This window comes from Pogoniulus pusillus, chromosome 12 (genome assembly GCF_015220805.1).
Source record: "Pogoniulus pusillus isolate bPogPus1 chromosome 12, bPogPus1.pri, whole genome shotgun sequence".
Classification (NCBI taxonomy): domain Eukaryota; kingdom Metazoa; phylum Chordata; class Aves; order Piciformes; family Lybiidae; genus Pogoniulus; species Pogoniulus pusillus.
Window position 1 is genome coordinate 16,760,637 of NC_087275.1, and position 21,963 is coordinate 16,782,599.

The 21,963-nt window shown below is 43.4% G+C and overlaps 2 protein-coding genes across 4 annotated transcripts in view; both read left to right on the forward strand.

The window, feature by feature from the left end:
- The first annotated feature begins 2,774 nt into the window (after positions 1-2,774).
- Positions 2,775-21,963, forward strand: part of SLC5A3 (solute carrier family 5 member 3) — a 37,960-nt gene continuing 18,771 nt past the window's right edge. Inside the window, exon 1 of one of the 3 annotated variants that reach the window (XM_064152482.1) lies at positions 2,775-2,844. The gene's annotated coding sequence lies outside the window, so the exon portion shown is untranslated. Of the gene's footprint in view, positions 2,845-19,114; positions 19,205-21,963 lie in introns of those variants that run through there. The other 2 variants (XM_064152481.1, XM_064152483.1) reach the window with 2 other exon arrangements.
- Positions 18,147-21,963, forward strand: part of MRPS6 (mitochondrial ribosomal protein S6) — a 51,480-nt gene continuing 47,663 nt past the window's right edge. Inside the window, exons 1-2 of the mRNA XM_064152208.1 lie at positions 18,147-18,563; positions 18,686-19,204. Of these exons, the coding sequence (XP_064008278.1) occupies positions 18,147-18,563; positions 18,686-19,204 (936 nt within the window). The remainder of the gene's footprint in view (positions 18,564-18,685; positions 19,205-21,963) is intronic.

Genomic DNA, 21,963 nt, shown 5'->3' on the forward strand with positions numbered 1-21,963 from the left:
CTCAGACCCTCTTGTATCTAATACAGGTGGGAAAGTCTGAAATAAGTACACTGGGGAGAGGCAAAAGATTAACTCCCAATTTATTCTCTTTCATATATTTAGACTAGTATCTGAAAAACAGCTTTAAAAGAGGCCTCATCTTGGCCTATACAACTGTTAAATCTTGATTTTCCATCCTGCATATAGGTGCATACATACTCCAGATGCTGGCTTGCATACAGTAAAGCTAGTGGTACAGTTTAGGAGATGCAGGAAAACCTTTTCTATATGCAAGACAACACACAGATTTTGAAAATGTGTCATTAAGTGGTAGTTTATCACCGATTTTTTTGCCTTCTTTTCCTATAAATGCCTGAAATACTGTGTGAGCTGCTATTTGGAACAGGATTTTCTGATTCTTCTGTAATTTATATTTACTTCCCTCTAACAATGACAATTGCTTACAGTGCACAGCTTTCAGCCTACTATGGATTAAAATGCATTTTTGAAATCTCCACAGATTCCTGGCACATTTATTCCAACGAATCAAAAATACAGGTAATTTGGAATCTTTAATCTTCACTTTCCTGTAATTAAGAGTTGTGCAATCCATCTCTGAAGAACAAATCTTTATGTAAATGTTACAACTGTATCCTTATGGTAAATTTTCTTTGTATTAGATCTCTCATCCATATTCATTAATGCAAAGCCTCTCGTTTTCTTGTTTTATAGTACTGTTTGTTGAAAAGCACCCAAGAAAGCTCAGTGGCCTCTTTCTGAAGGTGCCAACTTCCCTCTCCACCCACGTTTTCTCTCTTCACAGCTGGCTTCCTGCTGTGGTGCAGCCTGTGGGTTGGTGATGATGGGATTAGAGCAGTGCACTGTGGAACGTGTGCCACCTGGGAGGGGGGAGAGAGGCAAAGCCCAGGAGATGGACAAGCAGGTGGAAAGGCAAGCTCAAAGCATAGTGCATATGCTTCCTACTCATCCCTATTCGGTATTCTTATCACAGTCCTAGAAGGAGCAGTCTCTCTCTGGCAGAGGTCTTATGGGTCATTTCTGCCCCTAACTTCTAAAATTCTTAAGCTAATGACATTTTATTCCTTCTTTTCCAGTTCATCTCTTATAACTTGGCCTCCATGCATTGCAGCTGTAGACAAAATATATACATGAAGGAAAATTCCACCAAATATACTGTTTTTCATGTTCTCCTTGTTTCCAAACACCACTGTCAAAGCATGCAATGCCAAGTTATATATTATGTATTAATCCTCTTTCTTCTGTTCCTGGGGTCCTGTACAGAAATCTGTTTGTCATCTGTAAGGGCAAGTGAAGAGCAAGAAACAAGAGGATAATTCTTTCATATGCAGTCCAGAGAGAAAAACAGCTGAGATGGTCAGTTGACACAGATCTAGTATTAGAAAGAATACCATTTTCTGGAGATGTGACTCAACATGAAAATTCTATTGCCTGGATCCTTTCATGTTATGGGCATCGTGGACACAGCCTGCTGAATTTAAGAAATCAAAGAGAATCTCTTTAAACTGCAACACCCTACTATGGGTAATAAACACTGGTTGTTGGTGACATTATGGGAAACTACTGAGATTAAATTGATCAGAATTTCAACAAGTTCAGTCCAAAACTTTGACAGTAATTTTCTGTGTGCAACCTATATTTGTATTTTATGTATAGATGTAGCTAGACCTATTGCTATCCTTTCCAAATGAAAGGACAGATACAAACTATCTACAGAAAAGTGTTTATATGACATGGAACAATTTCATTATTGTTAGTTGTTCAATTTGGCACAACTACAAAGCAGCATGCTCGCTCCTTCCTTCCTTCCTTCCTTCCTTCCTTCCTTCCTTCCTTCCTTCCTTCCTTCCTTCCTTCCTTCCTTCCTTCCTTCCTTCCTTCCTTCCTTCCTTCCTTCCTTCCTTCCTTCCTTCTTTCTGACAATAAGTAAGGCATTCCAGTTTCTTTGACGTTTTCATACAGATAATGGGCCTGTTAAGCTTCGAGACTTAGAAATACATAGAGCCCAGGAAGTTACAGTTAAAGAAAGCAAATTGTGCCTTTACCATTCTGCTAAAGGAAATTTGTTGCTTCCTATGTATTTCTAAGTGCAATTTCTACTACTCTTTCCAGTGTAGCTGTCTAAAACTATGCCACAAGTGCTGCACAGAGCAGAGCTTCTGTCTCTTAAAAGGTAATTGAACTTCTGTTTCTGCTTTGTTGTTCCTTTCTTTGCTGCTTTACTGCGTATTCATCTCCCATTTCTGCAAGCCACACTCACCTGCAACAATGTTTGCACAAGTGTTCTGCTTGCATTTCTGCAGCAGGTGTAACACAGGGATTCCACAGCAGTTTAAGCCACTGAAAGCACAAGATTACAGTGTTGCTGGTACCACAGTTCCATAATTTATGCTAATGCTGCCACCAGAACCAGAGTTTCATCTTTTCTCTGCTGCTCTTTCTTCTCCACATGCTCATTCCTCCCATCTCCACTTGCTGATGCTAGTATTTATTTGGCAGGTTATTAAGCCAAGCCATGGATTTGATATGGCTGAAAATTAAGCAAGCCCCACAACTTCTCCATGAACGTGTACATGCATGTACACACACGTATGCCTTTGGAATTACTGTAGAAGTGCTAGCACAGGCTGCAGACACAGGCCATCAAGCTGTAAATAGCTTGGGCTTTTTCTTATTTCCTCTTCACAGAGTGCTTGGCACACACAAAGCACTAGACAAATAACAGCATTGCCATGGAAATGATCATAGCCAGTAAAGATGATTGCTAGTATTCATATCTTCTGAAGTTGAAGGAACCACTGGAAGATTATTGTACTGGTACCCCAGGTAAGTGAAAATGTCATGTTTTTTTAATCATTAGCTGCAGCAAAGACTGTAGCCTCTATTACGTATCTTTTTTGAGCAGAGAAATGACAGCTGTGTTGTAGGGACTTTTGGTCAGCAAAGAAAATCCCCAATGTGGATGCTGCCTGCAGCACCAGCAGTGTCTGCAGCGGTCTGTGAGCACTGCAGAGAGGTCGTTCTCTCCACCAGTATCATTCTGTGCTATCAGAGCATGCTGTGGGAGTGCTGGACAGCACAGCTCCTTTGTGTATGGTTCCCTCTGTGCATAGGAGCGGACGGTTCAGGCTCAGTTGAAACCGCTGCCTAAATAGGTGAGCAAACAAAGGATGGCAGGATGTGGTCTTACTGTTCTAATTTTACATCAGGGGATGTTGGCACAGCACTGAGCATGAGTAGTTGGTGGTGCCAATGGAAACATGCCAGTATTGTCAGCTGCTGCACTGCCAATATTGGAGGGGAAGAGGGTGTACAGCCCTAGGTATAATTGTGTGTTACTGCCCTATTAACACAAAGGTGTTTGGTACCTTCTATCATATAATCTAAGTTTTCAGTGAGAACTTGAAAATGAGACGTGTTAAAGAAGTGCCAGCTGAAAAAGGTGATCTTGAGAATTACTGATTGTATCATCTCCTCCGCACAATTTTGTGCAGGGGGGGAACCGTGCAGGCTTCAGTGCTAAAAAACAAGGAAAGGAGTTGCTGTTGTGGCCTGCGTCGTTCTGATGTGAATAGCACAGGTTGTTCTGCCTTGCAGACTTGTAACATCTTATTACAGAATACAGACAACTCAGCATCATAGAAAGTAATGATACAATTCATTGTTTCAGTGTCCGTTTTTTGTATCTAATTTCACCAGCAGCAATGGGAATTGCTGGATTTTTATTTTTTTGGGGGTATGTATCAGCATTCATAACATCTCTGCAAGGGGCTGTTTGACTTCCTACTTTCCTGCAGCTGTCATCTGTTTTGTTGTATTTTCTGCATATTGTTTTGCACGTGCATTTGCTACAGAAATGGTTCTGTTACTTACCTAATCCTAACTTCTGCACACAGATCCTTACATTTTGCTGGTACAATACACAGTTCTGAAAGCAAAATTCTGTTCTGATTCACCTCAATTTTGGTAGCATTTTCAAAGCTGTAATTGCCCTGCAAGTGTTGCAAGTCCCAGTAAATGTGACACATAATCATTTTCAACTGAAAAAAGATGTGACTTTGAAAAGCCTTATTTCAATGGGATGCACTGTTAAGATTGCTGTAGTACCTCATAAAAACAGCCCGACTTAATTCTCACTTCCTGGACAATAATATATTGCCACACATGTGTGTACACACATGCACATACTTGGGAGGGCTGTGTCCACTAACACCAGACTCTGCTTGCCCTAACTTGCTGTGCTTAGTAACTCAGGTTCAGCATACTCTTGGTCCTTCCCTGTGTTGTCATATTGTATGCTAAACTGCTGAAACAGACCCAGCAAGGCTGTAAGCAAATCTAACTGATTTTCTCCAAAGATAAGAAGTGAGAGATTTTGCATTTAGACTGCTGTCTGTGGAAAAGGAGGCTAAAAACTGTTTTCATCTGCGAGCTGTGGTCCTGAAGTTGTGGTCCTGAGAGAGGTTTCTGACTTTTTATTCAAAGTATGGAAGAAATATCTAATCCTCCAATTTGACACATTCATATATTCTAGCCTGCAGTGTTTTCTTCTAAGGTTTTTGCTTTGTTATTTCCCCATGAATAAAAAAAAAGGAGATGGAGGAAGCAGGAGCTCCTTCTCTTTTACAGATGAGACAAAGCTGTTTACTGTATCTCACGGAGTTAACTCTGCAAATTCACTGAAAGTGATGAGATAGCCAAGATGCCATTAAGGGCATAAAAAGGCCAACAAGTGTTATGACTGGAAACAATGTATATGCTATTAAAATACCCCTGGGAGAAGCCTCAGAGCTCATGTTTTTTTCAGGTCTGGAGGTCAGAGTATGCTTTCATTTCTCGGTGAAGCACCTTTCCTGCAAAAAAACAAATGAACCCTGATTCCTATTTCAGGCCTTTTATCCATGATAGAATCACATTTAGAAGTTCAGAATGATTGAAAGCTTCATGCTTACAGGTGCAGACCTGGTTTGTGATGATTGTCACAGAGACAGACTCTGTCACTTCATTCACTAAGGAACTTGCAGTATATTATGCTAAGGATTTACTACAAGCTTCATTAACTTTTTGAAAGCCACTAAGTTCTCAATGTGAATTAGTTTGAATGTACTCATGGTTTAAATACACTAGATCTGCAGACTGATTTTTTTTGGCTGACAACTGGATATATAGCCAAATATATTTACTATGCAGATATGCTGTATTTCTTGCTATAAATAATTCACAGAATCTCATCATTGACTTAGATTAGAAGAATATAATAAAAATCAAGGCAGTAGATTAGTTATTTAGTACATGGGTTTATTATAATGTAAACTTGTATCGGTTCCTTGTCTTAAGACAACTTCAATTATAGCTGTAATTGAATTGGACAGGTATAAACAAAGCGGTAACAAATCCAGAGGCATTACTATTGTGTTGTATGCTCACAATTTAGCTAGGAAGATTCCCTGGGATAATCCAGTATGAAATTAAACTTCTTTTGTAAAGAAAGGAATTGATCTGGGTGAGTGCATCAGGCCATTCCAAATCAATCTACACTAGTAGCAGAAAGAACACTGGCTTACTCTCCTTTTTTTGTATCAACGTATTTTGTGTTGTGAAAATGTCTATTGTGGTTTTTCCCACTATCCACTGAGATGAGTGATCATTTGTAATATTTTAATTTCTTGTGATAATTTTTTTCCACCTGCACGCTTTTCCCTAGCTCATTTACAGTATTTTCTCTTCTTGATTAATGTGGCAGAAGAAAACAAACAGAAACCTCAATAATTTTGTTTCTGTAAGATCTGGGCGAGTTGTCTTGGCAGAGCAGAATCTGCAAGGAGTCTTAGTTTTTAAAGGTCATGGATGATCCTGCTCTATCAACAGATAGTATCTCAACAGATAGTATCTCTGTGGTCTGTACATTTGATTAGGCACCTACAACTGCAAGACCTTATGACCAATCACCACTTTCGTATTCCAGAATACCTAAATACCTTCATGTTAGTGATGATCTTCACTCTATGCTTTCCCCAAGGTTGTACATATTCTTGTGTGACGTGAAAAGTGCAGGCAGACCAAAGGTAGACAAGGACGCAGCTCCTCTCTCTGTCCTTGATTGTGCTATGTGAGATTATACTAATGATACAGAAATGAGTGGGTGTTTGCATGTTCATTAAGAAGAAGGGGAATGGTTTCTGAACTCAAATCTGGAGAAATCATTTCTTGCATCTTGCAGATACTTCATTGATAAGCAAAGGGGCAGAGCTTTAAACACTGGCAGAATCTGGGGCACTTTCTAGCCTGTCCCACTGAGACAGAAAACTCTGTCCTGCCTAATTTCAGACTGAGCTGTTCAATGCCTCCTTAGCCAGATGCTAACCTTCTATAAGCTATGTATAATTTTTTTGGTGACACAACTGCCTGTATTTGTGGAGAAAGGAACAGCCAAGTGATTCTCAGAGTCATTCTAGGGCAGGCAGTCTTGAACTTTTCCAAGACTTTGGTTTTTCTCTTGTGAGAATTAAAAGGAGACTCAGTCATGAATCTGCAATTTTATTCCAACCCCTTTGTGGTAGGTGTTTTTGTTTAAAAGCGTGACAGACTGAGGTTATCTTCCTTTACTCTTTTTCCAAGGAAGAAGGGGACTAAAATAATAACACTCTCACTGAATTGGAGAAGAATACAAAAAGGTTGTATTTAAAAACCTGAAGGAAAGGATACAGCATACATGAATCCTTAACAGCTAATACAGATATAGGATGCATGAGAATTCCCCAAAAAGCTTCCCCCCAAGCAAACTTAAACCACCAAACCCCAGTGCTCATTTTCTCCCCTCCCCCTTGTCTCCTGATGAGGCCCCAAATGGGCTGGATTCCCTGCGGGCCATGGCCTTGAAGGCTGTGGCCTACAAGGGTACTCCTACATAGTTACCAGATAAGTCTGGAGAATTGCAAGGAAAAGGGAGAAAAGACAACAAATCGACCTTGCTGGTTACTTTTAAAGTGTTTGCAGGGTTTATGGGATTGAGTAACAAAATCATGATATCCAGGGTGACCAGTCTGTCCTCTGGGATGGATCTCTAGCTTTTTTAGGGAGTCTGGGATAACCTGGAACCCCTCAAACCACAACACCCTCAAATCTTCCAGATCTTGGAGGAGTTCAGATAAATGTTCTAGCTTTTACTTTCTATTTGGAACTCTCGTTGTTGTATGAGGATTTGAAGTGCTACAAAAAAGACATTTTGCTACTGAATTCTCATCCAGGCAGAAATAAAAACTACCAGAAGTTTCATAACAGATCGAGGAAAGTGTTACTACTAAAGTCTTAAAACCTACATAATTTCCCAGGTGATCTCATTTCCCAGGTAGATGATATCAGGAACATTAAACATCAGTAAGCAGCATGACCTTTGCAGAGGGTTGTACATCCCCACAAATGTTAATCATAGAAAGTGAGTAACAACTGCATTAGTCACATGTGCAAGCTGAACGTAAAGCTTCCGGTTGTAAGAGTATAGGCATCTCCTGCAGGCTCCACGTGCATGAACAGCTGCATTATCTGAAAGACTGCAAACTCTCTGATTGAAGCTACTCACCTGGCACTCGGCAGCTTGCTTCATTTCTTACATCCCTCTGTAGTATGACTCCAGTGAGCTCTGTTCACTAAAGTTAATACTGAGGAAAATAAGGAATCCTGGTTATTATCAATAATTATTAATTGTTGCTCCACAGTAAAGAAACCAAGACTAATAGCAAGGCCTTTTGTTGATCACAACAATATTTCTCAGGCTGGCAGCATAAGAGGGAATCAGAGAAGGTGCCTGACAAATAGTCTGCTTGCCATGCCAAGAAAGAATTCCTTAATCCAGTAGAATGAATGATGTGGGATATGTAATACTTCTCAAAATAGGAGCAAAGCATGTCACAGCTAGCTTACTTGCAAGGCAGGCAGCTTGGAGAGGGGTAGATTTGCCTTCTCACCTGCTAAACATACTTGGCATCAACCGACCATTTCTCTCAAATGTTCTTCCCTCTTCTCAAAGATTCTCACCTGCTCTTTCCCCTGCACCTTTGGAAAAGCATACTGTAAGTTAGATTTTAGCCTTAACTATCAGTTATTGAGTAACATTTCCACAAAGACCTAGAGAAGCTACTTTTTCTTGGGGATTGCTCAACAGAAATACTTGTGCATGTCCTGGATAAAGCATGTGCACTGAATCAGAGGCTTTTAAAATCGTTGGATTTTCTCTGTAGTTGGTCTGTGAAAGTACAGTAAATCCAAAACATTCCTGTAGCATCAGAAGTCCTGCACAGGTGATAATCAGTTGTACAATATCTACGCAATAGCTCTCATGCTTTTTGGAAGCATTGACCTTGCCATACGTGAAGCATAACGGTGACTGGCAGATGTGCAATAGGTGAATCAATGACAGTCAGACATCTATCAACCATGCTCGAACTCACAATTTCAGTCAGACTGTCTGACGTCTGAAAATTCTGGAGAAATGTATGAAATATGTGTTTGCTGGCCAGACATATTTTTTTAATGGAAAAAGAATAAACATTCTGGGAAACTTGGTAACCTGGCACAGAAGTTATTGTCTCTCTAAGAGAGGCAAAGTCTGGCTGAACATTTGTTGCTTTAACAGACTAGCGCTTGAGAAGATAATAATCTGAAGCCATGATGCAGGGTTTACCTCAGGGAAGCAGAGGACAAGTGGACTCCACTGAAATAAGGGAGAATTGTATTTTCTTGTTTATTTTTTTCTTCTTTTCTCATAGATTTACAAGATTATGAACATACATATACATGTCAGGACTATTAATAGCAACATAATAGCAGGGGCCTTGCATGTGTGATTCATAAGAGTGATGGGATCAAACCTTATCATTTCTTTGAATTAATTTGGGTTAGAGATTTCTCTGAGAAAATGTAGGTTTAAAGTAGATTAAACAATTGGATCGGTTTACATTTTCTTGTTCATCTTACTGTATTTTCACAACACAATTTATTACCAGCAAATATCCTCACCGAGTACAAGATAAACAGCTGTAAATCTAGGGAGAAGCATTATGCACACAGAAGGCATCATTTTAGTTGTACAGAATCACATTATTACTTTCATAGCACTCAAAAGATGCCTTAGCAATACACACAGTCTATGGCCACTGCTGCCATAAAATGCTACCTTCACACGAATGACAAAACCAATTCTGTTAAGGTATGACAGCAGTGCAGGAAGATGTATGTTACTGGTGTGAACACCAGAAAGACCGGAATTTTACTCCCACTCATGTCATACACAGTTTTTGGAGGCTGATGTATGTAATTTCCCCTTTTTGTACCACTGCTGCTTCTCACACCATTTCCTTGGCTTGGCTATTCAGAACAGCATGCCTCCAGGACAAAGAGAACGACTGTTGCCTCCCAAATGTTTGCAAAGCAATGCAACAAACCCGATCTTTTCAGGTTCATGACAAAACCTTTCAGTCCTCTCATAAAGGAGAAATGCTAGTACTTGGTTGTCTCCCAGGTGATGGGATTTCAAGCTCCTTTTCCCAGAAATGCACGACAGAACTAGAGATTTATTTATTTATTTTCCAAGTTACCAATGAAGGCTTAGCCTTAGTTTTTCACCTGCAACAGGAAACCACTGCAACAATACTTTGGTCATTCTGGCACAGCCTTTGCCTATTTACAAATGTAGGAGGTAGGTAGGAAGAGACCTGAAGGATTAGGGGTCAAACAATTTTCAAAGTTCGCATATTGTATCTGTTTTCTTTATCCCTGCTTTGAGGTTACATGTGCTGGAAACAACCTACTGGGAGCTGAGAGACAGATCATTCAACAGTGATGCTCTCATGATGCCATGAAACCCAGCTGTGGATGCTACATAGGCCTTTTAAATTTGTGTATGCAAATTATTAAGTACACTTGGCTCACAAGCTGTTGTCTTTGGTCTCGTATCCCCTTTCTCAAACACACTCAATGATATCTCAATTATCCCTTTAAAAGCTGTGTTTAAAGCCATTGGTGCTAAAGACTCAATGACCTCCACTGGCACCAGGGCCTTCTTCTTAGCCTGCAAGCCAAGAAAATTTTCCTTATATATAGCAGAAACTGTAACTCTAGATACTGTTTATGCTCCCCACTCCCCTCTAAGCATTGAGAGTTAGCTACTGCCTTCCATTTAGCATCTTTTGCATATTTGTAGAGTGCTACATTTCTTCTCAGTCCTTTTTTCTCTAGATCAAAGAAATCCAGTTCTTTGAAATTTTCCTCCAGTGTCAGTTTTTAAAGACTTTTAGTACTTTCTGTTGCCCTCATGAGTTTCCTTAATTGCACAATCCTCCTTTGGGTTCAGTGACCAAAGTGTATCTATGCATTGTCCAGTCTTAGATGTCACCAGTGCTGGAGAGGAGTAGATAAATAATTTCACATATCTCACTTATCCAATTTACACATCTCAGCACAATACTTGCTTTTCCACACCACTATGACATTGAGCCTCCGAAATCAACCAAAGCACTTTTTTTGCAGGTCTTCTTGTCTTTCTGGCTACTCTCCATTTGGAGGTTTCTTCTTACCCAGGTGTAGTAGTTTAACACCTGTTCTTACTGCACCAAACCCTATTCTTTTCAGACAATTTCTTCAACTGATAGAGATGCTAGTCCTGCCAAAGTACTTGGTGAGCTTTATCTACAATTTTGGTAGCCATACTTAAGATGCCATTTTCCAAAACAAAATTAAAATAGTCCTAGGAAATGCACTGCTTTCCACAATTCTTCAGCAATGAAGCAATGATAATTCCTCTTCTAGTATTTTTTAAGCAGCTTACAATAGTTTTGCTTTAACTCACTTACAAGAAATCACAAAAGACTGTGCTGAGAGCTTTGTTCATATCAAGATATGTAATAGCTATTGTCCTGCTACTTGTCAGAGAAGGAAATTAGCTTGGTTTGGTATGATTTGTTCCTGGCAAATCTTTCTTGGCCTCTACTTATCATTTCATTATTTCTCATACACAAAAGAAAACTTTGTTTAATTATTTGTTTCAGTGTATTTCCAGCAAGTCACGTTGCGCTGTTTTCTCCAACTACATTCCTCAAGCTGCTTTTCTTCTTTTCTAAAACCAGTTCCTGCAATCACTTGTCACCACTCTTCTGTTTCCCAGGTGCTGTTGGAAAGGATTCCTCATGGCTCTAGGATTGTTTCAGACAGTTTCCCACATGATCTCAGTTGGTTTCTGTCAGGTCTGACTAACTGACAAATAACTGACTTACTGCATTACTTTATTCTGTTCTTTCTGTTATTTACCCTTAGACATGAATAGTCAATTGACCATAGGTAATTCTTTCTGCAGAGGCGTGAGGGGAAAATCACTTTGGGTCCTTCTGTGTCACCTCTTACTAGCTTTCCACCCCTGCTGAAGAGTAGATATTATTTTTGCCGTTGTCTTCTACTAAATTTTAATGTACAGTGCTGTTATTGTCTCTTTCCTTTGCTAGTAATACTGACTTTCTTGGCCTTATCCTTTCTGATTCAATTTTTACAGGCTCCTTTCATGCTTTTACTCTTGTCCTTAGTTTGCTGTAGTGTATAGTCACATTGGAGGGCTAATGAGCCACTTAACTGAGACTTAAACAAGTTTCTGCCTGTAAGCTGGGACACCGAAACCGGTGGAGTGTGTGCTCTGGTGCTGCAGCTTTCTTTCCAGTCTTCCTCTACCTGCTATGCATTTACAGATACTTCCTTGGAATGTTGTGAGGAATTTGTGAGGTTCTTCATTTGGAGCACTTTATAGGTCTAGCACCAATTGAATTTCGTTTCATCTGAGATCATTCAGTACTTCTGCAAATTAAACCACAAAGTGCCAATTCAGATACCCAGTAATGAGGAACACAAAATTTGTGGCCACCTGCAAGAAGTGTGGTTTAACTGACTTATCCAGCATCACCCAAGAACTGTGTGGAAAAGGAAGGATTGAGTCCATTCCTAAGACCTATCTCAGCTTTTTTAACCAAGATCTTCTCACCCTTTTTCTTACAACTGTGTACTGTCATTTACTGTACATCTTCCATTTGCTGAAACAAATGTGGAACAGCTCCCATCGACAGTGCCCTCTTCCACTGTGCAGTCCTGACAGCTCCAGAGCAGTTCCACCCTAAAAAATAAATGTGACAGTGATCTCATGGAAAGAAAACTATGCATATGCAAAGGAGAGGAAGGAGAAGATAACACTCCACGTTGTCTACTATTGATTTTGCAACCTAGTCCTCATTTAAAGAAGATTTTATATGTGCAATTATCTAGCTTTTAAAAAAGCAACCAGTAAAAAAAAATTAAAATCAAACCCCTTTCTATCATGAAGCCATATATTGCTGTGTCACTAGGGTTGAAGCCTTTAGTTTTACCATGGAGCTCCCCGCCACTCTGAGCTAACCGAACTTGACAAGAGTAGTGGGCTGTCATCTGTGCCTGGATAGAAGGAATATTAGACAAATTTGCTTTGTTTGGGGATTCACAAGTATTTGCTAACAGAAGAGGAATGGTGGTGGGGGTCGAGTAGAGGTAGGGAATCCAGCACTCTGTGGTTTTATTAGGTCTGAAATATACGATTCCTCCAGTTCTCTTCAAGCAGCCCATTCTGCTTCCTATGGCCCCATCTTTTCCTGTCCCACTCTTCTTCAAGACTGTCTTTTCTCCACCCTAATCTTATTCCATCCATTCTTACTTCTCCCTTTCCTCATATCTTCTCTCTTACATCCTCTCATTAGATTGAGGTCCCAGTTTGAGAGCAGCATATCATAATCTCCTTCACATTCTTTCCTACTTGTTCCTGTTTTGGTCTCTTTGGGCCACAATTTACCCTGATTGTCTTACTTAATTTCTCAGTTCTGTTCCTTTTCAGTCCTTCCTCCAGAGGCACCACTACACTGTCCATGTGTCTAAGCACCACATCAGCCAGACACTTTGGAGCCCTGCATACAGGCATACAATAGTCCCATCTATTAATACTATCTCCTTCTGTTGCAGAGGGGAAATTAGTTAATGCGATATGATATTTCCAAAATTAATATTGTTTAGTAATTTTGATATTCAGAACTCTTGTCACCCCCAACCACTAATGTTAGTAATATTTCAGTTCTTACACGGTCATGGAAACATTCTATGGATAATATCTAGATCTAGCAATAACCAGCAAAATAGAGAAACATTAGTTGAACTGGAAGAGAAGATTCCTGTGGCCAAATGCCACTTGCAGTTAATGTTCCGCTTGCCCAGTAGATGGACTCAAGGAACTCTTTCTGCTTATGGCAGAAGGCAGTGGAGAGTTGCAAAGAGGCATTTAAGCATTTACTCACAAATTATTATTGTTATTGCCCAACGCGCGGGGCTTAGCCACAGTCCAGACAGTGTCCAGACGCTTTCAGGGGACACTGTCTTGTCGGATGTTGAGACTTAATTCTTCCCAGCTTCTGGGGAAAGAGGCAGACAATCTCCGATCTTGTTCTCCTGGCTCTTCTAAGCAAGACTTTCAGGTGCAGAGGCAGGACATCACACAGTCTCACACGATGTCACGCTGGCCACACAGGCATATCCATATGCACTGGCAACTCGCGGCAAAACAAGAAGGCAGTAGGCAGCTGCAGCAGGCAACGGCAGAGTGCAGCTGAGCACAGCAGCAAAAGCATGGCAAAGGGCAGGGAAGCAGGTTGTTCACCTGAGTATCTCCTCTGATCAGTGTGGGACGAGATTAATTGCCCTTTGGACACAGGAACAGCCAATCAGGATGGCAGTTAGCCAAACCTGACCATATTAGGCAAAGCCATAGGCTCGCTTTTCCCTAATTTGGGCAAAGCACAGGCCTTGCACAAGCTAAGTGTGTATACCTTGTTTACCACAGGACCCTGGGCAAGCCAGACTCGGTGGCTACAGGTTCTTTTGTGTCCTTTTCCTGCGCTTGCCTCTCTGGTAGAGCAGAAAAACATGCCTAGGCAAGGCAGGACATGTATAAGCCTATTTTGGGCCTACCAGGCCTACCACGACACCTTCACTTCAGCTTTGCTCGCTCATCCGCTCCCTTGGGGCCAGAAGACTTCTGACATTCCACTGTTTTGACCCAGCTCCACCTGTCAACTCTCTGGAGTATGTCTCTACCACAATCACTGCCATGATTACAGAGCTATGCAGGTATTCCCATGCAGGCTTTGTACTCCCAAGTTCACCTGCTGTTACCTCAAATGTATAGTGCTCAGCTACAAACCTTACTGAGAAGATGAGTAAATACTTGGGAGAATAGGCATGTATCTGAAGCTATCTATAGTCCTGTCTATAGTCTATAGACAAACACCAGCACAAGCAAACAAAAATGCACTTGGCAGTGCAATTACTCTTTCTACAGGCAATTCCTGTTTTCTGCTAACACTCTGGAAACCTGCCCTGCTTTGAAGTTCGAGAGTAGTCCAGAACCTGTGATAAATTTTGATTTCAGTTTGATATTGTGCAACATATCACAGCTAGAAATTAAATCTTTTACTATGAGGAGAGAATTAGCTTTTCTGTGGTGCAGAGTACTTGTTTCAAAACTAGGTATATGCCACCATAAGAGATTACTGGCATGCAATATGGTGCTTTGAGAGGCTATGAATGGTAATTTTTAGGTTTTCAAAGTGCAGCTGATTTTTTTTCCCATTTTCCCTTTAATCCCAGGGACTGGACTACCTTCTTTGTCAGGAAACTATGAGATATTGCATGACAGTTTTTACTTTCCTAAAACATTTCCAAAAGGTTTTTCACAGAATAGCCTCTGTATTTACATATGCATGCAGAATGCATGAGAACAGATTTTTGTCTTGTGCTTTATCAGAAAGAGTGATGCTATACATTAGTGTTGTCTGTGCTGCTCTCTGGCATACAGATGAATGTGAAAGACACTAAGGTGAGGAGAAGACAGTTTGCCTTTGTAGCATGCCCAACACCCAGCATGAAAACAGCCAGGATTTCAGCCTCTCAAAAGTCAAAAGCTTACATTTGTTATTTAAAAAAAAAAAAAAATCAGTAATAGGGGAGTTTATATTTCATTACTGAATATTTGGGGCATGGCCACTACATATTCTTCAGACTTTTCGTGCTAGTTTGAAGCTAGCTAGAATGCTCTGGTGAGAAGGATTAGATCACAGGCTGTGAAACAGTGGTGATGTCTACTTCACTCATAGGCTTGCTGAGATGTATAAGAACAAGAATCCAAACATAGATAAGGGAGTCGCTCTTTGTCTGGGCTGTGGACTGCATTTTTCTCTCCAACCTTACCCACCATCTCTCTGATTAATCCACTTGCTTTCTAACCCCCCTGGCTGACCCTCCATTCTTCCCTGGGGCACAAGGCAACGTCTGGGGTAAGGCAGGAGAGTGGGAGAAGGTGGAAGGGTGGTTGGCAGCCCCTCCTGGGTACTCAGGTTTCTGGGAGGGGTGTTGTGTTTCTGTATTACCTTTCAACTTGTATATTTCTGTATATAATGGTATATAATGTAAATATCTGCTTGTATATTGTGCTAAGCTGTGAATATAAGCTTCATTCAAATTTCCAGAGCTGGCTGAGTCTAGTCTGGGCGATTAACAAAGTGTGGGGGGGTGGGTAACACCCAAACAATCACACCTTTCTGAAGAACTGTGTGCGTTTAAATATTGAATGAGAGTTTCCTGTGATCCTGGTATACTGGTGGTTAGCACTCTGAGGAAAGAACAAACTTATGAGATTCAAGGTAGCTCATACTGGGTAGACACATTACATCAGTAGAGAGAAAGCCAGAAAGCACCAGGAACTCCCCTAAAGGTACCTATGTATGCAGTGGTCAGTCCACAAGCAAGTGTGCATAGCTCTATGTAGGCATGATGCATAAGAACAGACACAATGTGTAGGATTCAGATTCAACTATGGTCACTCTTATCAGTGTTACTAACATTCATGAGGGACATTCAGGATCTCATTCAGTGAATATATATTTAGGAACGTCTGTCTGGGAGCATTCTGATAAAATCTCATGCACAAGTGTCTCTGCATGTGTGAGCAAATCCTAGGCACAGATATAAGTGGACTCAGGCTCAGCATTACATTTGTAGGGTCTCGAGACATGGGTGTAGATAGGATTCATAAAAAAGACCTAGAGAGGTTTGTTGGCCACGTGCAGATGTGTATTTGCAGGGCCTGCATTTGGAATATGGGTTACTATGAATGGTGAATATAAATGTACATCCAACTGAGAATCAAATATTGGCATTTGAAAGCAGCACCAGATATTTCAGTATATAGACTTGGGATTTGCATGAAGTTGTGTGAAAGATTTCAGGAAGAGGGATTGAATGTGTTTCCTTCTTTCTCGCAGAGGAGCATTTCAAGCAGGTAGAGCACTGGTAGAGCAGCAGGGTATAGAGGTTTCACATGGTGGGAAGAGAACAGTGTAGCTCACATCACTGTGCCACCACTGGCAGGGTACAGTGGGTGGAGGGTGGAGACAGCTGTCCAATCATGTACGTATTGCAAAGATACCAGGGCACCTGCTTAGAACAAGGAAGCTCAGGCCAGGCAACATCATCTGAAAAAACAACCCCAAAAAAACAACCCCCAAAACCTCAAGCAAAGTAAACCAGGGAGGGCTTGTTATGTGGTGTGGCCGTTGGAGCTAGATTTCTAGTCCACCCATTAAAAAAAATTCAGAACAGAGAAACTTAGCAGTGGAAGCTCTGAGCGGAGAGGTGAACATGCTAGGGATAGGCCATATAAAGGCAACAATGGATAAGTCAATATAATTCCATTGGCGCATCAAGGGCTTTATATCTGGAAGCAAAGCTTGTACCTTCCCCTTGCTGCTTCTGCTGCGCCTGCTCTTATCTTCCCCCACCACTGTTTTGGCTGCTGCTGCTTTTGCTGCTTCACTGCCACTTGACCCCTTCCCCATCTTCCTTAAGGTTATTATATTTCTGTAGTAGTTTATTCTCCTTATACGGTTATATTTAAACTATAAGAAACACAATTTAATTTTTCCTTACTGTCCAAAATTCCATGCAGTAGTGAGTTTACCCTACCAGTGGAGAGATCCACCCTAAACTGAGACATGTGGCAAGCACCAAAATGCAGAAAATGACACCTGTCAGCTGCCTGGCAATTACTGTCCAAGCACTACAGGGTGGGATTTTGGGAGGCCCCGTCTCTGGAGGTAAGGCCAGGCTGGATGGGGCTCTGGCCAGCCTGATCTAGGGTAGGGCGTCCCTGCCCATGGCAGGGGGGTTGGAACTAGATGATCCTTGTGGTTCCTTCCAACCCTGACTGATTCTATGACTCTATGAATATATGCAAACACCTCTGCATAGGCAATTTGTCTTGAACAGCTGATAACTGGTCACTGTACACAAATCAGCTCCTAGCATCGACATAGGCTTTCTTGTGTCTGTAAAGCACAGTACCTATAAGAAACTACCAAGAAATCACAACTGCTCACAATGAGGAAAACCCATAGCACTACCTGTACTGGCAGCCATCATCAAAAGTGCTGGGTATGTTTCCAGTTAGCAATACCTGCACTTGAGATTCATTTCACCAACTCTGGGATCACTCCCGTGCAAGCAAAGCAACGGAAAACAACCTTGCTTGTTGGTGTGGAGGGCAAGGCTGGGGTTCCTAAGTGAGACACTGAAGCCCCTCTTGATGGGCTTGCACTGGTAATTAATAGATAATAATAATAATAACAATAATGTAATTCTCTTACGTTTTTTAGTCTCGAGATCTGCCATCTTCCCTGCTGCCCCTTCCCCTCGAGGCACAGCATGGTGGCTTTGCTACCTCATCCTGCCTCTCCTGTATTTCCTGAGAGCAGACAGTGCCAAGTGATGAGGGCTTCAAAACCTTGGGCAAACACTCAGCATGAGATAACTTTCCTTTGTTGGACGCTGGGGTACATGCAGATGTAAGCAAACACCCTCAAAGGGTAGAGGGAGAAATACCTTGAGACAAACTTGATAGGCCACCAGGTTTTCCAAATGCCACTCTTTAGTGCATGTAAGTGGTGGTAGGTTCCTGGCACAGCCCTGGCTAGACACCAATATCACGTGTTGCCCACAGAGGGTATCCTCTGTCACGGATCCCGATGGCTGTGTGCGAGTGCAATGCTAAGGGTGCACTTAGCCAGAAGCTTCCTCGCTTGGTGCACCTAGGCACCAAGGCTGGCCATCTTCTAGCCCTGCAGTTTCACCTTGACCCACTACCCCTTGGGTCCCTACACTTAGCCAACTGTGTGTGGGTCACATACACTTACATGTCTGTCAGGGGGCCAAAAGCACTGATGGGCCCTGAAGCGCTGGGACATGGAAGGTTGCAGAAGGTTCTGGAAGAGCTAGAGATGCCCTATATGGGAGGCCCCAGGCAACATCACCCTTGCCTTGCTTTCTGGCACAGGGGCCCTTCTGTCTCTCTGTGCCATCCTCTCCGGTGCCAACCCATCCAGGTGCGCCTGGACGACGGCCGCAGACCCGCGGCCATGGCCGGCGGCGCCTGTGAGGCAGGCGTAGAGGTCCCCTGTGCCACCGGCACTGTCCTCCCCCCCTCTCCCCAATGTGCGGTCTCGGGTGCGTGCGCGGAGGGGGGGAGCGAGGGGGCGGACACAGTGGAAATTTCCACTCCCTGCAGCAGCCACAGCCGCCGCCGCTGCGGCGGGAAGGAGGAAGGCGGGCGCAGGCCCCGAGCCGCCGCAGGGGAGAGGTGGAGCCTCAGCCCCGAGAGCTCGACTTGGTCCCCCTTTCCGGCGGCTACTGTCCCCGGTCCTGCCCCCAGCCCATTCCCCCCGGACCGGGACGGCGGGGTTCCCCATGGGCGACCGGCAACGACCCCCCGGCGGGCGGGCGTGTGCGCGGGAGGCGGTGCTTGGCGCGGGCAAGGGGCGGCGCGGCGGAGCCTGCGCAGCTGCTGGCGCCCTTTAAGCCGCACCGCCCGCCCGGGTGTCTGTGCAGCTTAGGAGCCGCGCGGGTAGGAGCTGCCGCCAGCACCGCCTGCCGCCGGGGACGCGCCTTCCTCCTCCGGTCCCCCATCTCCGGCATCACCACCGCCCCCTCCTCCCCACCCTCTGCTCCGCCGCATCCCCGCTCCTCCCGCCACAGCTCTAAGATGCCTCGCTATGAACTGGCTTTGATCCTGAAAGCCATGCAGAGGGTGAGTGAGTGAGGGTGGGGAGACGGGAGGGAGACAGGTGGCAGTAGACATACTCCCCCCACCAGAGTCCCAGGCGTCCCCTCGTCACCTCCTCTCCCCGCCGCCGCGTGCTCTTCTCCCTGCGGCAGCCCTCCCTGGGCGCCCGGTGAGGCGTGGGGCGGCCCGGCCGGCCCCTTTCTCTGGGGGAGCCCTGCCCTCCCGCTTTCCCCTCCGCGCTCGGCAGCGGAGTTCCGCAGTGTGCTTCAGGCGCTCCTGTATGTTTTCTGTCATCTCTCCTCTTCCTCTTTTCTTGCACCCCCCTGTTCCTTTGGAGAGTTTGCTTAGTTGTTCCCCGAGAGCCACAGTCCCCTTCTGCCCTCCCTCCCATGTGGTCCGCAGGTAAGCAGATCCCACACTCAGCCAAATAGACGCCTTTCTCCTTCTTACTCTCTTCTGCGCCTTGTTTGGTGTGAGTGAACTTAGCTCTTTCCTTGCCTCTTTTTGATGTTAGCACGTTCCCCTCTTCCTCTGCAGCACCAACGCTTTCCATTGCTGTATGCTTCACCCTCCCCCACCCCAGCACCTGCGGTGTTTTGCTTCGCTGGGTACCTTGCTAGGTCGCAGCAGCCCCACACTAGGTCCCCTCTCCCCTCAGGGCGGCCTTCCTGTGAGCCTTGGTGGGGAAACCAAGAGCTTACTCCGACGAGCCTCTCCTCAGGGCTGCCAGCCCCGTGCCTGACCCGGCCCCCTTCGTACCGGAGGAGTCCCATTCTCTTTTCCCCCTGCCGTTGCTAACACCAGTTGAACTCTGGTGATACGGCTCCCTGTGTTGCCCACGGAAAGGGTTACTAGCCTTTGCCGCTGGTTTTGGTGGCATGGTGATAAGCCGTGGTGCGAGTGAGGTTATGATGCTCTTTCTGTTTGACAAGAGCCGCATCAGTGCGGGAGATGCATATTCTTGTGTGTAAAAAATACCAACAATAAATGTTAAAAAAATCCGTGTTTAGATGAGATTCAGTTTGGAAAATAATAGCCGATAACTAGCTGTTCTCTAGTACCTTCTATAGTCTTTATCTGCTGCTTACCAGCTTAGTATGCAGTGCTGGTGTTGGAATGTAGCAGCACTTCGGCCGAGCTGTAACCCTTCCGACCTGACGCTGTGTGGACCACGCTTGCTCTCGCAATTAATCATTGTTTACATTAATATTTTGTCATAGAATAGCGGGAAGCTAAATACCGTTGCGGTTTTTCTTTGGCAGTTACGGGGGCACGTCTTCATGTATTACATGTGCGACATATACTAGTACATTTCCATTCATTCTACATGTACCATCCACATGTCAGGGCTGCCTCTTTTTTTTTTTAATGAACTTGCGTTAACTGCAGAAGCACTAGTAGACTTCTCAGGTGAGTCCTCTAGTGGAGAAATGTAGCAACAAGGCAAAAAAAACTGGTGACATTGCTGCACCACCTCGCAGAGCAGCAAAAACACGCTGCTTTGGATTTGGGTTGTCAACATGTGGGCTTCAAATTTTTTATATATATATATAATTGTCATTTAAATACTTTGTTTTCCTATGCACTCCTCCCCGTCAGTGTATAAGCCATAGGCAAGGTTTTTGTATACGTGCTGTTAGTGTGAGAGATGCATTATGTCATGCAGATGGCTCTAAGTAGAGGGCAGAAAGCGTGACAGATCTGATGTGATACTGAGACATGAATAAACTGACTACTGTGAAAGGATGCCGTGGAGTGCTATCTAGTTGGAAAGGATCTTTGGGATAAGCTTTTAGCTCTAAGATGCTTCTAATGAGCATCAGTGCGTTCCAGATTTAACATCTACATCTTTTGCCTCTCTGAAATAGGACTCTAGTATATTCTTTCCTGATAGATATATCTTAAGGTGCTTTTTAGTTCTGTGATTTCGTTAAAACAGTTGTGTGTTTCGGTTCAAGTGTACTGCTGTTTTTAACAAGCTACCACAGTTGTAGCTGTACAATTTAGTGAGGCTATCTTTAGATGATTTTTTTTGTTGTTGTTGCTGCTGTGGACTGTACACCAGACCTAGGTACTTGCTTGTGTTCCATTATCTTACTACTGCAGCCTTTCTTGTGTAATGAAAACACTCGGAGGGGAGGAATTCCTGTAGTGGTTATATGCAACATGGTGCTGCTGAATGCTGGCAGAGGGGTTGCTCTAATGACCCACGTACCAGTGCATAATCACAAGGCAAACTTAAAGTAGCCAAAACCTGGAGAATACGGTGCTAATAACGCAATCTGAAATTAGTGATCATGCAGTTGCTTCCTGTAGAAGCTGGAGAGATCATACACAGTTCTGAATAAATTACAAGGCTTCTTTAACACTACTGCTTCCTGATGAGCTACCTGTGGGCGGGGATTCTCCGTCCTGCCATGTGTGGTGGCTGCCTGATACATTGCATACTGTGGTCTTTGTCTTGAACATGCTGATGCTTCTCTTCGAGTCTGTGACATCCTTCCTCATCTCTGACAGCTCATCTGCCTTGTGAAAAAACAAAACACCTCTCCTACCTGGCTTTCTTGTGCTTTGGGGCTGTTGCTAGCTCCTGTGAGCTCCCTGGCAGCTTGAGCACAAACTTCAGAGCTACAGTATGGTGAACTTTCACGACTCTCTTCAGAGTCAAATTTTGTGATTGTGGGGTTTCCTGCACCCACAGTTTATAATAGTTACCTTGGCATTTTTGTTATTTAAGCAGAATAAATCCCTCAAATTGACTTTTGTTGCTGTAAACTCTTTTA